At 42.8% G+C, this 21,038-nt stretch overlaps 1 protein-coding gene across 3 annotated transcripts in view; it reads right to left on the bottom strand.

The window, feature by feature from the left end:
* The window catches only part of dna2 (DNA replication helicase/nuclease 2), a 30,469-nt gene extending 10,146 nt beyond the window's left edge, over positions 1-20,323 (bottom strand). The window contains exons 1-5 of one of the 3 annotated variants that reach the window (XM_031835436.1): positions 19,943-20,323; positions 10,724-10,780; positions 9,058-10,106; positions 8,737-8,910; positions 44-227 (exon numbers count right to left, since the gene is read on the bottom strand). In XM_031835436.1, the coding sequence (XP_031691296.1) occupies positions 44-227; positions 8,737-8,910; positions 9,058-10,106; positions 10,724-10,780; positions 19,943-19,972 (1,494 nt within the window). In that variant the 5' untranslated portion in view covers positions 19,973-20,323. The remainder of the gene's footprint in view (positions 1-43; positions 228-8,736; positions 8,911-9,057; positions 10,107-10,723; positions 10,781-19,942) is intronic. The other 2 variants (XM_020495517.2, XM_020495518.2) reach the window with 2 other exon arrangements.
* Positions 20,324-21,038: the final 715 nt, after the last annotated feature.

Below are 21,038 nucleotides of genomic sequence, written 5' to 3'. Positions count from 1 at the left end.
ATAAACAGATAGGATAACTGAGCCTGTTATTTCATGGCCATACCTTGAACATTTCCCCCAGCACGGCCCGTCTCATGCAGCGGATCCCGCTGGCGATGCTAGTGCCAGATATGAGCACGTCAGGGAGAAGCACCAAGAATCCTGACTCCCTGTCTATCAGCCAGGTACCGGAGACACATTGGCCCTCCAGGTGAACCACATCACCCGTGGACACTGGTGTCGACTCCCTAGAGAAGGCAAGACGTACTATTATTTTCACATGAACTATATTGTTTGTCTGAAAGTAAACTTGAGCAATATTACCCAGATTCACGTTCTAAAACGTGCAAAAATCTTTTGAGTTCGATACACTGTGTACAAAACTTTAAGCACACCTTCCTAATATTGAGTTCTGCCATCAGAACAGCCTAAATTAATCAGGGCATGGACTCTACAAGGTGTCGAACATGTTCCACAGGGATGCTGGACCATGTCGACTCCAACGCTTCCCACAGTTGTCAATTTGGCTGGATGCTCCGAGGCAAGCAACACTGAAGCATGCATGAGAGCACCAGCTGTTCCGGACGACTGTGTGATCACGATCTCCGCAGCCCATGTAAGACCTTTAAACAGGTCAACATTCACAAGGCCGCAGGGCCAGAAGGATTACAAGGACGTGTACTCAGAGCATGCCAACTGGCAACTGTCTTTACTGACATTATCAACCTGTCCTTGACCAAGTCTAACACAAACATGTTTCAAGCAGCCCACCATAGTTTCTGTGCCCAAGAACACAAAGGTAACCTGCCTAAATAACTACCGACCCATGGCACTCACGTCTGTAGCCATGAAGTGCTTTGAAAGGTTGGTCAAGGCTCACAAACACCATCCCAGAAACACACCCCATTTGCATATCGTCCCAATAGATTACGCAATCTCTATTGCATTCAATACTGCCCTTCCCCACCTGGACAAAAAGGAACACCTACGTGATAATGCTATTCATTGACTACAGTTCAGCGTTCAACACTATAGTGCCCTCAAAGCTCATCACTAAGCTAAGGACCCTGGGACTAAACACCTCCCTCTGCAACTGGATCCTGGACTTCGTGACAGGCCACCTCTAGCTGGTAAGGGTAGGTAACAACACATCTGCCACGCTGATCTTCAACACAAGGGCCTCTCAGGGGTGCATGCTCAGTCCCCTCCTGTAATCCCTGTTCACCCATGATCGCATGGCCAACATGACTCCAACACCATCATTAAGTTTGCCGACGACAACTGTGGTAGGCCTGATCACCAACAATGATACAGCCTATATGGATGAGGTCAGAGACCTGGCAGTGTGGTGCCAGGATAACATCCGCTCCCTCAACGCGATCAAGACTAAGGAGATGATCGTGGACTACAGGAAAAGGAGGACCGAGCACCCCCATTCTCATCAACGGGGCTGTAGTGGAGCAGGTTGATGACTGAATTCCTTGGTGTCCACATCAACAAACTATCATGGATCAAACAGACCAAGACAGTCGTGAGGGCACAACACTTTTTCCCCCTCAGGAGAATAAAAAGATTTGGCACGTCACCTCAGATCATCGAAGAAGTTCTACAGCTACACCATCAAGCCCTGCCTGACTGGTTGCATCACCGCCTGATATGGCAACTGCTCAGCCGCAAAGCACTACAAAGGGTAGTGCGTACGGCCCAGTACATCACTGGGGCCAAGCTTCCTGCCATCCAGGACCTCTATACCAGGCGGTGTCAGAGGAAGGCCCTAAAAATGTCAAAAAACTCCAGCCACCCTAGTCATAGGCTCTCTCTGTTACCGCATGGCAAGCGATACCGGAGCGCCAAGTCTAGGTCCAAAAGGCTTAACAGCTTCTACCCCCCAAGCCATAAGACTACTGAACAGCTAATCAAATGGCTACCCGGACTATTTTTATTGCGACCCCGCCATTTTTATGCTGCTGCTACTCTGGTTATTATCCATGCATAGTCACTTTAACACTTCCTACATATTACCTCGACTAACCTGTGCCTCCACGCATTGTACCGGTACCCCCTGTACATAGCCTCATTACTGTTATTTTATTGTTGCGCTATAGTTAGTTTTCTATTTCTTCTGGTTGAAAAAATATATATATTTTTGTATTTAATTCGGTTCATATAGTAAATAAATAAGTTAAAGTTTCTTAAACTGCACTGTTGGTTAAGGGCTTGTAAGTGAGCATTTCACTGTAAGATCTACACCTGTTATATTTGGAGCATGTGACACAAAATCAAATGTTATGTCCTTTGGGTGGTGGACCATTCTTGATACACGTGGGAAACTGTTGAGCGTGAGAAACCCAGCAGCGTTGCAGTTCTTGACAAAACCGGTGCGCTTAGCACCTACTACCATACCCTGTTCAAAGGCACTTAAATGATTTGTCTTGCCCATTCACCCTCTGAATGACACATATGTAAGATGCGCCAACAGACATGGAAGCTCTGCTTCTAGCTCCTAAGCAACATTGCAGGATTTTGTTTTTATGCATTGTTTCTTACATTATTAACCCAGTTTTTAAAATTTTATATTACATACAGCCGGAAATAACTTTTGGAAATCAGAGCAGCGGTAACTCACCAGCATTACGACCAGGTATACAACTTTCCCGAATTGGATCCTTTGTTTGTAATCCCCAGGACAATTGAACTTATCCCAGAGGCTGTTCCAAGACACCGCCGGCGGAGAAGAGGTATTCGGAGTGGACTTCTAGTCTGACTCAGGAGGGGTGCACACCATCCACCACTTCAGAGAATATTACTCGCTAATGTTCAATCTCTGGACAATAAAGTAGATGAGCTCAGGGCGAGGATATCCTTCCAGAGAGACATCAGGGACTGTGACACACTTTTTCACAGAATCATGGCTCTTCCCAGATATACTGTCCCAGTCCATACAGCCAGCTGTGTTCTCAGTACATCGCGCAGACAGAAATAAAGAACTCTAGTCACAGCAGTGTATATTCCCCCTCAAGCCGATACCAATACGGCCCTCAAGGAACTTCACTGGACATCAAACTACATACCCTGAGGCCGCATTTATTGTAGCTGGGGATTTTAACAAAGAAAAATGGAAAAAAAACGCTACCGAAGTTCTATCAACAAATTGACTGTAGTGCTCACTTAGGAAAAACAGATCATTGCTACTAGCCTTTTTGAAACGCCTACAAGGCCCTCCCCCACCCTCCCTTTGGCAAATCAGATCACAACTCCATTTTACTCCTCCCTTCCTATAGGCAGAAACTCAAACAGGAAGGACCCATGCTAAGGTCTACTCAACGATTGTCTGACCAATAAATCAGAATCCATGCTTCAAGATAGTTTTTGATAACTTGGACTGGGATATGTTCCGTGTAGCCTCAGAGAATAAAATTGACGTTCACACGAACACAGTGACTAAAGACAATTATGTATTACAAATGGAAAACCAGCCAAGGCACGGACACCGACCTCTTGCTTTCGGACAAACTAAACAAATTCTTCGCCTGTTCTGAGGATAACAGTGCCACTGACACGGCCTGCTCCCAAGGACTGTGGACTCTCCTTCTCCGTGGCCAATGTGAGTAAGACATTTAAGTGTGCAAATCCTCGCTAGGCTGCCGGCCCAGACGACATTCCTATTCACGTCCTCAGAGCATGAGCAGCCCAGCTGGCCGGAGTGTTTATATACATATTCAATCTCTACTTACCACAGTCTGCTGCCACCACTTGCTTCAAGTTGTCCACCATTGCTCCTGTACCCAAGAAAGCAAAGGTAACTGAACTAAATGACTATCGCCCCATAGCACACACTTCTGTAATCATGAAGTGCTTTGAGAAGCTAGTTAAGGATCATATCCCCTCCACCTTACCGGACACCCTAGCCCCACTTCAAATAGATCCACAGACTACGCAATCACCATCGCACTGCCCTTTCCCATCTGGACAAGACGAATACCTACGTCAGAATTCTGTTCATTGACAATAGCTCAGCATTCAATACCATAGTACCCTCCAACCTCATCAAGCTTGAGGCCCTGGGTCTGAACCCCACCTTGTGCAACTAGGTCCTGGACTTCCTGATGGTTCCAATTTGTGCCATGTAAAAAAGCTAACGTTTAAGTTCCTTGCTCAGAACATGAGAACATATGAAAGCAGGTGGTTCCTTTTAACATGAGTCTTCAATATTCCCAGGTAAGAAGTTTTAGGTTGTAGTTATTATAGGAATTATAGGACTATTTATCTCTATACCATTTGTATTTCATATGCCTTTGACTATTGGATGTTCTTATAGGCACTTTAGTATTGCCAGTGTAACAGTAAAGCTTCCGTCCCTCTCCTCGCCCCTACCTGGGCTCGAACCAGGAACACATCGGCAACAGCCACCCTCGAAGCATCGTTACCCCCACCACTTACCCCCACCACCCCACCACCTGGTACGGCAACTGCACCACCCACAACCACAGGGCTCTCCAGGGGTTGTACGGTCTGCCCAAAGCATCACCGGGGACACACTGCCTGCACTCCAGGACACCTACAGCACCCAATGTCATAGGGAGGCCAAAAAGATAAAGTACATCAAACACATGAGCCACGGCCTGTTCACCCCGCTACCATCCAAAAGGGGAGGTCAGATCAGGTGCATCCAAGCAGGGACCGAGAGACTGAAAAACATCTTCTGCAGTATCTCAAGGCCATCAGACTGAAATAGCCATCACTAGCCGTCTACCACCTGACTGCTCAACCACGCACCTTAGAGGCTGATACCCTATATACACAGAGTTGGAATCACTGGCCACATTTATAATGGAACACTAGTCACTTTAATACTGTTTCATTTTTTTTCATCTCATATGTATAAACACTGTATTCTAGTAAATGCCACTCCCTGACATGGCTCGTCCTAATATTTATACATTTATTTATTTTACTTAAAAATGTGTGTATTGTTAGATACTGTTGGAGTTAGGAACAAGCATTTCGCTACACCCGCAATAACATTTTTAATGGAAGCCTCTCCAACATAATCCGTGTAGAATCAGGAATTCCCCAGGGCTGCTGTCTTGGCCCTTTTCAATCTTTACTAATGACATGCCGCCACTGGCTGTGTCTATGTATGCGGATGACTCAACACTATACGTCAGCTACTACAGCGACTGAAATGATTGCAACACTCAACAAAGAGCTGCAGTTCGTTTCAGAGTGGGTGGCAAGGAATAAGTTATGCTTAAATATTTCTAATACCATTGTAATTTGGACACATTCACTAAACCCTAAAACTCAACTAAATCTTGTAATAAATAATGTGGAAACTGAGCAAGTCGAGGTGGCTAAACTGCCTGGAGTGCAACAGTAGCTAAAACAGGGAGTAGTCTGTCCATAATAAAGCGCTAATCTATCTTAACACTATCAACAAGGCAGGTCCTACAGGCCCTAGTTTTGTTGCACCTGGACTACTGTTCAGTCGTGTGGTCAGGTACCACAAAAAAGGACTTAGGAAAATTGCAATTGGCTCAGAACAGGGCAGCATGGCTGGTCCTTGGATGTAAACAGAGCTAATAATAATAAGCATATCAATCTCTCCTGGCTCAAAGTGGAGGAGAGATAGACTTCATCACTACTTGTATTTATGAGAGGTATTGACATGTTGAATGCCCCGAGTTGTCTGTTTGAACTACTGGTGCACAGCTCGGACACCCATGCATACCTAGGGCCCTATGATTTCCCATTGCGGAAAACTGGGACGGAATCGAGGAATTTTCTATAATTTGGCTGAAATAGATTTTTTTAAATTTGTTTTATCAAACGTAGGCCTAATTATTGTAGTAACCTAAATGACAACTGTAAAATTACAGACAAGTAGGCATAGAGAAATACTTCCATTTTCGATTGGCCTGTTTTAAGAGGGGGTCGGTCAGGTTTGGGACCCTTACGTCACCTCACAACTTGGCTGTCACTGAGAAACTTGTAGAAGAGGCCGTCTATGACGGCCAAGAAGTAAACTATGAGTCAGGCGATAAGCTGTTTTGAAAATTCTGTCAGCGTACTATTGATTGGAGCCGTAAAAATGTGCGATGACCACTTAAAATCTAAAGCCCATGTGAAGAACAAGGAAAAGCACTGTGTTAGCCAGAGCATGCCTCTTCAAACTACCATTACTAGTGCAAGCGCATTTGCAGATTTAAGACAATTTATTTCAGGACTTTGTGGCTGTGTGCACCGAGTCTGACATCCCCTTAGAAAAGCGAAGAAAGCTACAGCTGTTTCTAGTTAAGCATTGCAAACAGGGAGGAGCGTTGCCCGAAAATGAGAGCAGCCTCGGTCAAACAAAGTGTTCGACCAACATATGACTGTCGTTCTACAAAAGAGCCGTGGGAAGAGGTTTGGGGTGGTTGTTGACAAGACAACAGATGCAAGGGATTGCAGCGGTCTAAACATTGTCATTGGTGAGTTAATTTAACAGCCCATTGATATACCGTTGCATTAGCCTACATATACATTCTGCAATGTGAATTGTCCGCATGCAAATTGTGATATTCCAAACAACGAGCTATCGTGGTGAAATATAGCGATGTACGTCAGCTAAATGGAGAGGCAGACAGCTGCTAACTATCGCTGTATCTAGATTGTGTGATCTGAACCTGAATGATGCCTGGGCAGTCACAGATAATGCCTCCTACTGCCTGAAGGCATACAAGGAGGTTCTGAAAGGAGTGATGCCCAACAGTGTCCATGTAACCGGTCTCTGCCATGTCATCAATCTGGTGGGTGAGACCTGGCAGCACTACAAATACTTCTGAAGTTGCATCACTTGTGACATGGATGAGAGGTCTTCTTCAAGAAGCCTGCCAGAAAGAGAAGATGGGTGAGCTTCCTCATTATGAAGGAGTTTGTGCAGGCCAAGGCTGCTCCTAAAGCAGTGATCTCCAGGTGAAATAGCTCCAGGTGAAGTACCATGCACAGCATGTTCATCTGTACAGAGTTTTTGTTGGCAGAAAAGTAATCATCCCAGGCAGTCACAAACATCCTCAGCCAGCTGGAAACAGAGGACAAGGTGCAGGCCTTCAATGTTAAGCTAACCTTCATCTCAGAGGGCTGCTCCAAACTGATGACAGCTCTGTCAATCCTGGAAGGAACCAGTGTCTGCATACAATGTCATGGAGGATCTGGGCTCTTATCTAATGAATGGAACAGCAAAAACATGTGGGTATGGTGCCAAGACAGATGAGCTATTGAGAAGGATGGGGATTGGAGAGAGGAGGGAGGTGCTTGACCATCTCCATGATGCATTCCACTTGGCCTTCAAAGTTCTCAAAGCACTGGGACACACATCCAGCCAGAGAGTTCTACAGGCTGGCTAGGGTGTTCAACCCTAGGCAGACTCCAGCCATGGAAAAGCAGATTGAAGCCTACACACAACTGAAACCCATAGCAAGCCCATCAACAGAGCTCAGTGAAGAATGGATTGCCTATCACCACTGTGTGTCCAGGGAGCCCTCACCTGCTTTGTAGCTTGCTGATTACTAGAGGGGCCTGAGTGCAAGATTCCCAAGAGTTGCAGAAGTGGCAGTGCCCTACATCTACTTCCCAGTCAGTTCAGTCAACAGAGGAGTTTCAGCAAATACAAGACTCTACACAAACAAGTGAGAGGCACTCACCGAGCTAAACAGAGGCTGACAATCATGTACCTCAATGGAGATATGTGATAGATGGAAAACTTACAATGGACAGACATAGGAGCTCATAAGGTAGTTCCATAGGTTGCCTATTGCTGCATTATTGCCTAGATTCTTGCATTCATCTTTTTTTCCATTTATAAGTTCCAATAAAGTGCTTCACAAGTGTTACAAAAAACAAAAACGTATTTTCTTTACATAAGTATAACTCTAGGTTTTGCCTATTGCCTAGATTCTTGCGTTACTTTTTTAAATTTATAATGAAAAACTTAGTAGAACTCTGTATTGAAGCACTTGCCTTAATAAAAAAATTGTGCAATGATGTATTGCATCATTACAAATGTACTGTTATACAACTTATTAAAATTGACGTTTTATTCATTCACATTATTAGAAACTCTTTCTGATGATAAAATTAGCGTAAAACACAGAACACAGATTTTTTTTTTTTACAAAAAAAAAGAAGATTTTTGGGATTTTATAAAATTGCGTATGACATAAGGCCCTAAATACCCCACAAGACATGCCACAAAAGGTCTCTTCACAGTCCCCAAGTCCAGAACAGACTATCGGAGGCGGACAGTACTACATAGAGCCATGACTACATGGAACTCTATTCCACATCAAGTAACTGATGCAAGCAGAAAATATATAAATATATACACACACAGTACAAAATCCATGTGCACATGTGTTTGTAGTGCGTATGTTATTGTGTGTGAATTGCATGTCTGTGCCTATGTTTGTGTTGCTTCACAGTCCCTGCTGTTCCATAATGTGTGTATTTATCTTTTTTTAATATATATATATTTTTTAATGTATATGTGACAAATAACATTTGATACACAAGCCATGTCTCAAGGCTTAAAAATAATTTGTTAACCTGTCTCCTCCCCTTCATCTCCACTGATCGAAATGGATTTAACAAGTGACATTAATAAGGGAACATAGCTTTCACCTCGATTCACTTGGTCAGAATGTGTCATGGAAAGAGCGGATGTTAATGTTTTGTCCACTCATTTGGGTATGTAAAATAATGTATTGTGCAGAAAATTACCATCCATCCTTCAGAATACAAATCTCAGTAGGATGGGAGGTCTTGGAGGCAGTGATGATCAGATGTTTCTCCACAGAGCCACGAGCACCATGGATCTCCTGCACATCTAGTATCCAGTAGCGGTTGTGCAGCCCAGTGGTCAGAATAACATGGTCTGGGATGCCTTTCTTTTTACTGGTTAGTGAAAAACAACAAAAGGGTCATTTCATATGCACAAATATCACTCCATACCAGAAAAAAAGGCATTTCAGGCATATAAAAAAAATATACATTCATTTTTTTTTGAGACGATGCCTAGTAAGTTAGATGTGCTCATCATACCCAGCATTGGATTTCTCATCAGTGTTACTGAAGAACTCCTCCATTTTGTCATCAAACCAGTTGTCCTCCAGCCCCTCCAGGTGGTCTTCTGATGTTACTCCTTTCCCATCAGTGCCACGGTCTCTGACGGCACTGTTTTCAACTTCCGTTAAGCTCTTATTTGGATTGGGTGGACACGGAAGGATAGTTTTTACACTACTAGGCTTCTCAAAGCTAGTAGAGATCACATGCCCACCGCTTGTATTCAAGTCTGTAGGGCAGCCATTATATTCTGTGGCATCTTTCTGTTCTGTAATGACCGTAAAAGCACACTCCTCTTCACATTCACTCAAGCTGCTGGGGAGAGAGCTCTCATTAGAGGACAAGGACGAAGCTCTTTTGACAGACAGTGGCTTTAATGATGGCATGACGTTTCTAATCTTCTCCTTGGCACCTGATGTCAATACACTGTAACCTAAGTGTATCTGACCAGCCTTGGATGGCTTTCTGCCATTCACAGCTTTGACAACTAGGCCTGTGCCCTGCTGGAATTTCGTACCTTTGGAGTTTTGAGTGTCACCAATGACCTGCAAGCATTCGCTCAGGAATTCCTCTCCATGAAGGAGAGGCTTCCGCAAAGGGCTAATAGAGGGCCTCTTTACTGGCATGGTTTTGGGACGCTTGGCAACCTGCAAGTCATCGGGACTGAACAGTCTTTTCACAGAGCAACGTTGCATGTTACTGTTCTTGGTGCTTGTCTGTACCTGAGGTGGGGGACTGATCTTACTCCTCAGGGAGAACATAGCTGCCTTGGGAGAATTTTCCCTTATTAAGCTGACCCCTCTGGAGCACGGTCTGCGGCAGATAGGAGAGAGATGCCCATCTTCAGGCTTTCTGGCAGGGTGAGAGGTTCTGATCTGGCTGTCGGGGGTCTCTGGGACAGATAAGAGGTCAAAAGACAGGGGAGAATTTTCAATGCCTCCCAGGACACTGCGCTGGTTAGAGGTGACATTTGACGAGTCCATCTCAGTTATGCTGCATATAGTTCTCTTTGAGGGAGGCGTTGACTCCTGAAACCAACACAAGGTCAGACTTAAGTTTGTCAACAATTGTACACAGAGTGAGGATAATTCAATAAGAAACGGTAAAGGCGTCAGCATGCTTCAGTTCAGTTGGTGCCTAGCCAACTCTGCTAACCGAACGAGTGTGTTCACATGCTCCCTTAAAAAGACCTATGCTTGAAAAATTCGAGAAAAAAGCAGCAATAGTAACATCCATTGAGACGCCATAGCCAGTATACACTTCTTCTAAATAGTCAGAATTAATCTAACTCAATAAATCTGTCATTCATTTTGATGTTTTGCAGAAGATCTTAGTTGAATATAAAATTGCACGACTAAGATGTTTGGTGCAGTTATGATTTTTTGTTGTTGCATAAAACGAGTTCTCTCATTGAATTACAAAGACTATTGAAGAATCCCTACTGTTGAGCAATCACCGAGGAAGGGGAGTAGGCTTTCCCTGAAATTCTGCTTGCCTCCAGAAAAAAGTGTGTGCCCAAACAGCGGAATAAACTCACCCGAGTCCAAAAGAAAAATATCATAGTATATGCCAAACTCTACCGGCTGTGAAGCATGTGGACGACTTAACTCAAAGGACAATGCAATGGGGGGGGGGGGGGGGTCACCTTGAGTTTGTTTGGGTAGAAAAATGAAGAGAGTGTCTTCTGATGGCCTCCAATTACCTATCGTTGGGACAAAGTACAGCAAATTAGCATAGAGCCTTTGTGGTGTTAGGGTAAAGGGGGATACCTAGTCAGTTGTACAACAATGCACGTCTTTCGCATTTAACCCAACCCCTCTGAATCAGTTATCATATCGTAACGAGACCAAAATATCCATAGGAAAGTATTAGACTGATTTGGTAAAAAAGCTGGTACTAGTGCGCTCAGACTTCTGTCACAAAGCATGTGCAAAATCATGTAACACATGCACGAGCTGCTAGTATGTATGAATTTTATGCATGTATTTACATTGTGTGTGCATGCTTCAGGTGAAATCTGAATGCACTACCAGCATTTTGAAAAGTATGTTTGGTAATACTTTTCTTGTGGATATTTCGCCTCAAATTTCCAGCAGCATCTCCCCCCCCCCTCACCCACACACACAGTGTCTATGGAGTCAAGTTGCACTTCCTACGGCTTCCACTAGATATCAACCATCTTTAGAAACTTGAATGAGGATTCTACTATAAAGGAGGGGCTCATGAGACCTCTGAGTCAGTGGCCTGGCAGAGTGCCTTGGTCTCATGACGTGCGCTCCCGACAGAGTTACCTCTCGTTCCAGTGCTTTTCTTCAGACAAAGGAATTCTCCAGTTGGAACATTATTGATGTTTTATGTTAAAAACATCCTAAAGATCGATTCCATACATCGTTTGACATGTTTCTAAAGGACTGTAAATTAACTTTTCGAGTTTGTGTCTGGACGAAGTGCATGCGCCTCATGAAAATGGATTACTGGGCTGAACACTTGTTGTTAGCATGGCTATTTGGACACAAGTAGACTTTATGGAACAAATCAGTCATTTATTGTCGAACTGGGATTCTTGGGAGTGCCTTCTGATGAAGATCAAAGGTAAGTAAATATTTATGGTGTTATTTCTAACTTTGTTGAGTGCAAAATGGCGGATATTCCTCTGGCTGTTTTGGGTTCTGAGCTCCGTTCTCAGATTATGCTTTTTCCGTCAAGTTTATTTGAAATCTGACACAGCGGTTGCATTAAGGAGAAGTATATATTTTATTCTGTGAATAACAATTGTATCTTTTATCAATGTTTATTATGAGTATTTCTGCAAAATCACCAGATGTTTTGGAATCAAAACATTACTGCACGTGACGCGCCGATATAAACAGATGTTTGGATATAAATATGCACATTATCGATCAAAACATACATGTATTATGTAACATGATGTCCTATGAGTGTCATCTGATGAAGATCAAAGGTTAATGATTAATTTAATCTATATTACTGTTTTTTTGTGACTCCTATCTTTGGCTGGAAAAATGGCTGTTTTTCTGACTTGGCTATAACCTAACAATCTGTTGTGCTTTCGCTGTAAAGCATTTTTGAAATCGGACACTATGGGTAGATTAACAAGATGTTTATCTTTCATTTGCTGTATTGGACATGTTAATGTGTAAAAGTTACATATTTCCCGCAAAATAATTTTTGAATTTCGCACGCTGCCTTTTCAGCGGAATGTTGTCGAGGGATTCCGCTACCTAGAAAGGTTAACCAGGTAGGCTAGTTGAGAACAAGTTCTCACTTACAACTGCGACCTGGCCAAGAAAAAGCAAAGCAGTGCGACAGAGTTACACATGGAATAAACAGTATCAATAACACAATAGAGAAAGTATATATACAGTGTGTGCAAATGAGGTAGCATAAGGGGGCTGAGGCAATAAATAGACCATAGTGGTGAAATTATTACAGTATGGCAAATTAAACACTGGGGTGATAGGAGGTGCAGAAGATGAGTGTGCAAGTAGTGGTACTGAGGTGCAAAGGAGCAAAAATAAATAACAATATGAGGTAGTTGGATGGGCTATTTAAAGGTGCAGTGATCTGCTCTGACAGCTGGTGCTTAAAGCTAGTGAGGGAGAGATGAGTCTCCAGCTTCAGTGATAATTGCAGTTCGTTCCAGTCATTGGAAGCAGAGAACTGGAAGGAAAGACGGCCGAAGGAAACATTGGCTTTGGGAGTGACTAGTGAAATACACCTGCTGGAGCCCGTGCTGCGAGTGGGTGCTGCTATGGTGACCAGTGAGCTGAGATAAGTTGGGCCTTTACCTAGAATTTACTTATAGATGATCTGGAGCCAGTTGGTTTGGCAACGGATATGAAGCGAGGGCCAGCCAACGAGAGCATACAGGTCAGTGGTGGGTGGTATATGAGGCTTTGGTGACAAAACGGATTGCACTGTGATAGCAAATTGGATGCAGTCTGAGTAATGTTGGAGGCTATTTTGTAAATGACATCGCCGAAGTCAAGGATTGGTATGATAGTCCGTTTTACAAGGGTATGTTTAGCAGCATGAGTGAAGGATGCTTTGTTTGCGAAATAGGAAGCCGATTCTAGATTTAATTTTGGATTGGAGATGCTTAACGTGAGTCTGGAAGGAGAGTTTACAGTTTAACCAGACATTTGTAGTTGTCCACATATTCTAAGTCAGAACCATCCAGAGTAGTGATGCTGGATGGGTGGGTAGGTGTGGGCAGCTCGTCTGGAAGTTAGTGAGTGTTCAAAGTAGAGGTCGACCGATTATGATTTTTCAGCGCCGACACCGATTATTGGAGGACCAAAAAAGCCGATACCGATTAATCGGCCGATTTTTTTCTGCAGTTGTATTTATTTGTAATAATGACAATTACAACAATACTTAATACAGCGGGGGGGGGGGGGGGGGGGGGGGGGGGGTATTTAGTCAGCCACCAATTGTGCAAGTTCTCCCACTTAAAAAGATGAGGCCTGTAATTTTCATCATAGGTACACTTCAACTATGAAAGACAAAATCAGGGGGGGGAAAAATCCAGAAAATCACATTGTAGGATTTTTTATGAATTTATTTGCAAATTATGGTGGAAAATAAGTATTTGGTCACCTACAAACAAGCAAGATTTGTCTCTCACAGACCTATAACTTCTTCTTTAAGAGGCTCCTCTGTCCTCCACTCGTTACCTGTATTAATGGCACCTGTTTGAACTTGTTATCAGTATAAAAGACACCTGTCCACAACCTCAAACAGTCACACTCCAAATTCCACTATGGCCAAGACCAAAGAGCTGTCAAAGGACACCAGAAACAAAATTGTAGACCTGCACCAGGCTGGGAAGACTGAATCTGCAATAGGTAAGCAGCTTGGTTTGTAGAAATCAACTGTGGGAGCAATTATTAGGAAATGGAAGATATACAAGACCACTGATAATCTCCCTCGATCTGGGGCTCCACGCAAGATCTCACCCCGTGGGGTCACAATGATCACAAGAACGGTGAGCAAAAATCCCAGAACCACACGGGGGGACCTAGTGAATGACCTGCAGAGAGCTGGGACCAAAGTAACAAAGCCTACCATCAGTAACACACTACACCGCCAGGGACTCAAATCCTGCAGTGCCAGACGTGTCCCCCTGCTTAAGCCAGTACATGTCCAGGCCCGTCTGAAGTTTGCTAGAGAGCATTTGGATGATCCAGAAGAAGATTGGGAGAATGTCATATGGTCAGATGAAAACAAAATATAACTTTTTGGTAAAAGCTCAACTCTTCGTGTTTGGAGGACAAAGAATGCTGAGTTGCATCCAAAGAACACCATACCTACTGAAGCATGGGGTTGGAAAAATCCTGCTTTGGGGCTGTTTTTCTGCAAAGGGACCAGGACGACTGATCCGTGTAAAGGAAAGAATGAATGGGGCCATGTATCGTGAGATTTTAGTGAAAACCTCCTTCCATCAGCAAGGGCATTGATCGCAAACACACCGCCCGGGCAACAAAGGAGTGGCTTCGTAAGAAGCATTTCAAGGTCCTGGAGTGGCCTAGCCAGTCTCCAGATCTCAACCCCATAGAAAATCTTTGGAGGGAGTTGAAAGTCCGTGTTGCCCAGCAACAGCCCCAAAACTTCACTGCTCTAGAGGAGATCTGCATGGAGCAATGGGCCAAAATACCAGTAACTGTGTGTGAAAACCTTGAAGACTTACAGAAAACGTTTGACCTCTGTCATTGCCAACAAAGGGTATAAAAGTATTGAGAAACTTTTGTTATTGACCAAAATACTTATTTTCCACCATAATTTGTAAATAAATTCATTGAAAATCCTACAATGTGATTTTCTGGAGAAAAAAAATCTCATTTTGTCTGTCATAGTTGAAGTGTACCTATGCTGAAAATTACAGGCCTCTCATCTTTTTAAGTGGGAGAACTTGCACAATTGGTGTCTGACTAAATACTTTTTTGCCCCACTGTATAATACATCAATAAAATCAATTTAGCCTCAAGTAGATAATGAAACATGTTCAATTTGGTTTAAATAATGCAAAAACAAAGTGTTGAAGAAAGTAAAAGTGCAATATGTACTAAAGCTTACGTTTAAGTTCCTTGCTCAGAACATGAGAACATATGAAAGCTGTTGGATCCTTTTAACATGCTTTCAATATTCCCAGGTAAGACGTTTTAGGTTGTAGTTATTACAGGACAATTTCCCTCTATACCATTTGTATTTCATTAACCTTTGACTATTGGATGTTCTTATAGGCACTTTAGAATTGCCAGTGTAACAGTATAGCTTCCGTCCCTCTCCTTGCTCCTCTCTGGGCTCGAACCAGGAACACAACGACAACAGCCACCCTCGAAGCAGCGTTACCCATGTAGAGCAAGGGGAACAACCACTCCAAGGCTCAGAGTGAGTGATGTTTGAAACGCTATTAGCGCGCGCTAACTAGCTAGCCATTTCACTTCGGTACTCAAGGTACTCAACGATATCATAACCGCCATCGATAAAAGACAGTACTGTGCAGCCGTCTTCATCGACCTTGCCAAGGCTTTCGACTCTGTCAATCACCATATTCTTATCGGCAGACTCAGGAGCCTCGGTTTTTCGGATGACTGCCTTGCCTGGTTCACCAATTACTTTGCAGACAGAGTTCAGTGCGTCAAATCGGAGGGCATGCTGTCTGGTCCTCTGGCAGTCTCTATGGGGGTGCCACAGGGTTCAATTCTCGGGCCGACTCTTTTCTCTGTGTATATCAATGATGTTGCTCTTGCTGCGGGCGATTCCCTGATCCACCTCTACGCAGACGACACCATTCTATATACCTTCGGCCCGTCTTTGGACACTGTGCTATCTAACCTCCAAACAAGCTTCAATGCCATACAACACTCCTTCCGTGGCCTCCAACTGCTCTTAAACGCTAGTAAAACCAAATGCATGCTTTTCAACCGGTCGCTGCCTGCACCCGCATGCCCGACTAGCATCACCACCCTGGATGGTTCCGACCTAGAATATGTGGACGTCTATAAGTACCTAGGTGTCTGGCTAGACTGCAAACTCTCCTTCCAGACTCATATCAAACATCTCCAATCGAAAATCAAATCAAGAGTCGGCTTTCTATTCCGCAACAAAGCCTCCTTCACTCACGCCGCCAAGCTTACCCTAGTAAAACTGACTATCCTACCGATCCTCGACTTCGGCGATGTCATCTACAAAATGGCTTCCAACACTCTACTCAGCAAACTGGATGCAGTCTATCACAGTGCCATCCGTTTCGTCACTAAAGCACCTTATACCACCCACCACTGCGACTTGTATGCTCTAGTCGGCTGGCCCTCGCTACATATTCGTCGCCAGACCCACTGGCTCCAGGTCATCTACAAGTCCATGCTAGGTAAAGCTCCGCCTTATCTCAGCTCACTGGTCACGATGGCAACACCCATCCGTAGCACGCGCTCCAGCAGGTGTATCTCACTGATCATCCCTAAAGCCAACACCTCATTTGGCCGCCTTTCGTTCCAGTACTCTGCTGCCTGTGACTGGAACGAATTGCAAAAATCGCTGAAGTTGGAGACTTTTATCTCCCTCACCAACTTCAAACATCAGCTATCTGAGCGGCTAACCGATCGCTGCAGCTGTACATAGTCTATTGGTAAATAGCCCACCCTTTCTCACCTACCTCATCCCCATACTGTTTTTATTTATTTACTTTTCTGCTCTTTTGCACACCAATATCTCTACCTGTACATGACCATCTGATCATTCATCACTCCAGTGTTAATCTGCAAAATTGTAATTATTTGCCTACCTCCTCATGCCTTTTGCACACATTGTATATAGACTCCCCCTTTGGTTTATACTGTGTTATTGACTTGTTAATTGTTTACTCCATGTGTAACTCTTTGTTGTCTGCTCACACTGCTATGCTTTATCTTGGCCAGGTCGCAGTTGCAAATGAGAACTTGTTCTCAACTAGCCTACCTGGTTAAATAAAGGTGAAATAAAAATAAAATAAACACCAGCCTCATCTCGGGAGTTGATAGGCTTGAAGTCATAAACAGCGCAATGCTTGACGCACAATGAAGAGCTGCTGGCAAAACACCCAAAAATGCTGTTTGAATGAATGTTTACGCGCCTGCTTCTGCCTACCACCGCTCAGTCAGATACTTGCATGCTCAGTCAGATTATATGGAACGCAGGACACGCTAGATAATATCTAGTAATATCATCAACTATGTGTAGTTAACGAGTGATTATGATTGATTGTTTTTTATAAGATAAGTTTAACTAGCTAGCAAATTATCTTGGCTTACTGCATTCGCGTAACCACTCCTTGTGGAGTGCAACGAGAGAGAGGCAGGTCGTTATTGCGTTGGACTAGTTAACTGTAAGGTTGCAAGATTGAATCCCCGAGCTGACAAGGTCAAAATCTGTCTTTCTGCCCCTGAACGAGGCAGTTAACCCACCGTTCCTAGGCCATCATTGAAAATAAGAATGTGTTCTTAACTGACTTGCCTAGTTAAAGATCAAATGTGTAAACAAAAAAAATTATATATATATTTTTTTTTTTAAGTGTCCAAAAATACAGATTTCCGATTGTTATGAAAACATGAAAGCGGCCCTAATTAAAGCGGCCATTCCGATTAATCGGTCGACCTCTAGTCCAAAGCATAAGGACCAACCACCCAGACAACCAGTAGAGGAAGTAATTAAATGTACACCTAAGTCAGAAAATTACATACACTTAGGTTTGAGTCATTAAAACTAATTTTTCAACCACTCTGCAAATTTCTTGTTAATAAACTATAGCTTTGGGAAGTCGGTTAGGACATCTACTTTCTGCATGACACAAGTAATTTTTCCACCAATTGTTTACAGACAGATTATTTCACTTATTGCCTTCATATCATAGGCCTGCAGTAGCTAAAGTTTAATAGACATACCATACTAAACGTTGACAAACATTTATAAACTTTATTAGGGTAATATCAGAAGTCAGTCAAGCAATTGTTTATAAGTAAATTATAAACTGGGTGGTTCGAGGCCTGAATGCTGAAAGCCGTGGTACATCAGACCGTATAACACAGGTATGACCCCAAAAATATTTATGTTGGTAACCAGTTTATAAAAGCAAAAAGGCACGTCGGTGGTTTGTGGTATTTGGCCAATATACCATGGCTAAGGGCTGTGTCCAGGCACTCTGCGTTGCGCATAAGAACAGCCCTTAGCTGTGGTATATTAGCCATATGCCACACCCCCTCGGGCCTTATTGCTTAAATAATGCCCAGTTTACGTTGTGACGCATTTCATTAAGCCATACAGCATCTACACCTCCTCTGGCCTTTTTGCTTAAATACAATCAGAAGAGAACATGTAAACAAGGTAAACACACACATTACCCTGAGCCCAATAGAAAAAAAAGAACCCTCCACAAAGCAAAAACAAACAAGTTTGACAACCCTTGGATCACCCCTCCCCCAGTAAATTTTGATATTTCGCTTACCTGTTGAAGTTTAGCACAGATCCATACATTTATGAGTTCCTCTATTGACAAAACTACACTTTCTGAGTTAGGCTTATACACAGGTGTTCGGGGAATGCAAACCGTTTAGCATCCTAGACCTTGCTGTCTATCTCCGACATTTGCAACATTGTTTCAATATTCAAATTCGATTTCTAGCTGTCCCATAGTAATGAACATTCTCAGCTAGTTGAAATCATGAATCAGCTGCCATCATTTTTATGGATGTATCCAAATAAATGTCACTAGAGAACAGCTTATGCAAATTAAGTTACTGTTGTTACGTGACTGTAAGTTAGCTGTAGTTGGCTAGCTAGCAAGGAAGGGATAAGAACGTTGCCAGCCTGGATGGCAATGGAACATTTAGAATGAATGACTGGGTCGCGTCCATAGATACAGAACAAAAAAGACTGAACGACTGGGTTGTGTCTGGCAACCAAACCGATAAAACGAACGACCAGGGTAGCAACCCTATATTTGGTTTGGGACTATATCTTGTGGAAGGATGAAAAGGTATGAATACATATATCAAAATAAAGTTTAATGAAAATATGGCAATCATTATTTGAATATGTTGGTAACCAGTTGTATAAAAGTGATAATGCCGTCAAAGCCGGCGTTTGGAAGATATATTGGCACAGTTTGCAACACTCAGGCATTATCACTTAATTGTGTGCGTCTGTAAGTTGTTGTTTGTGTATGTATGTATGTATGTATATATACACACAAATTCAATCAAAATAAGTGATACACAACTTGTTAGGGTGAGTGTACCCAAAAGGCCATATATCGATTTTACAGCACATGTTTATGGAAAACAGACGGAAGTTGAGGTGACCATCTGATGTTAAAATGCCTGCAGTACTTGTGGAACGGCTGGAATGCACTTTTAACCAATCAGCATTCATGATTATACCCCCGTTGTATAACTCAATAAATCATTCGATTTTTCCATCGTGTTAATGATGGCGGATTAATTTACTTTAATATCATTTGTTTTTCAAGATGAGAAGAGAATCGTCCACCCCCATGTTTTAGAATATGCACAAGGTGTCTCAATTCAACCGTTAGTTTTTGAAAAACATTTCTTGCTGATATGAAAGGTCCTTATGTTTACAAAACCATACCAAGTGACGCGTGTTAATGTTCAGACTGAACTTCTGGGCTTTTAACAAATCTCCCCCATACAGTAGACGACTTAGTCCAATGGCTGATTTAGCTATGTGTAATGTAATGGAACTTAAGAGTCATGAAGAGCTACGGGAAACCCTGCGAGCTAACGTTACGTATTCATGTGACAAGCTATTACTTTTACATGCATCATAAAAATGTGCAAATACTCACAGAGTTCTTCTTTAACTTGGTCCTCTGCATTGTAACGTTAGAGATCTGACGACGTGCATGTGTGTTTGGAGGATAGCTAACTTAGATGACTAGCTTTAGATAGCTGCAGCTAACCTGAGTGGCTAAATTACTTTAGTTAACGTTATTGGTTTTAGTCAACGCACGCTTACATATTTCGTTAGCTAGTTCCTAGCTGGAAACGTATTACTTCACTAATCACATATACATCTCAAATGCCTACCGGTTATATATATAAAGGTAGCCAACCTCGTCAAAAGACTTGGCTATCCAGCTATTTCAGGTTATTTCATTCATTGTCAGCTATGCGTTCCTTCTTATTTTTCGCGCTAAAAGCATTAATGGTAGTTAGAATCAAGACACTCCCACTCCATAATATTTTCTTCTTCTTCTGTGAGTTTTATGGCAGACTACAAACCAAAATGGTCTATTACCGCCGCTAACTGGACGGGGTTGAAAAAAAACAAGGAAAAAAATTAAAACAATACGTGATAGGGAAAATGTACCAACCAACCCAAAATAAAACAATAAAACAAATACATTGACAAAACCAAAACCACCAAAGCTCCCACTTCTTCCTTTACCTCAAATCTTCATATCTCCCTTCACAGACTCTATGACCTGCGAAGGTGGTACAGCTTGTGAAAATACTCTATGGAACTCCACTGCTGAGAAGTCTTTCAGTCCCAGGAACCGTTCTGCCACATCCACAATGATACTGTATATATTTTCCTGGACTTCCTCTCCATCTTGGCAGTGCCATTAATCACCATAGCTATAAAGGCCACAATGTCCACATTCTTAACTGTACTCCTAACATATATTGCAGTGGTTCCCAAACTGTGACACAACTTGATAGGATAAGAACTTTTCAGAATAATTTATTTAGTGGTAATAAACTCCATCTCATCTGATCCATACAGCAAACCATCAATTTCCGGCAATTTTTTTCCTAGAGATTAAATAGGGGTTATTTTCAAGTATTTTCATAGTTCCTTAGGCCTACTCGTGATGGTTAATTGTGTGTACAGTGCCTTCAGAAAGTATTCACACCCCTTGACTTTTTTCACATTTTGTC

This window comes from Oncorhynchus kisutch, linkage group LG11 (genome assembly GCF_002021735.2).
Source record: "Oncorhynchus kisutch isolate 150728-3 linkage group LG11, Okis_V2, whole genome shotgun sequence".
Taxonomy (NCBI): Eukaryota; Metazoa; Chordata; class Actinopteri; order Salmoniformes; family Salmonidae; genus Oncorhynchus; species Oncorhynchus kisutch.
Note: the sequence above shows the minus strand (reverse complement) of the source record. Positions and strands in the feature narration are given on the sequence as shown.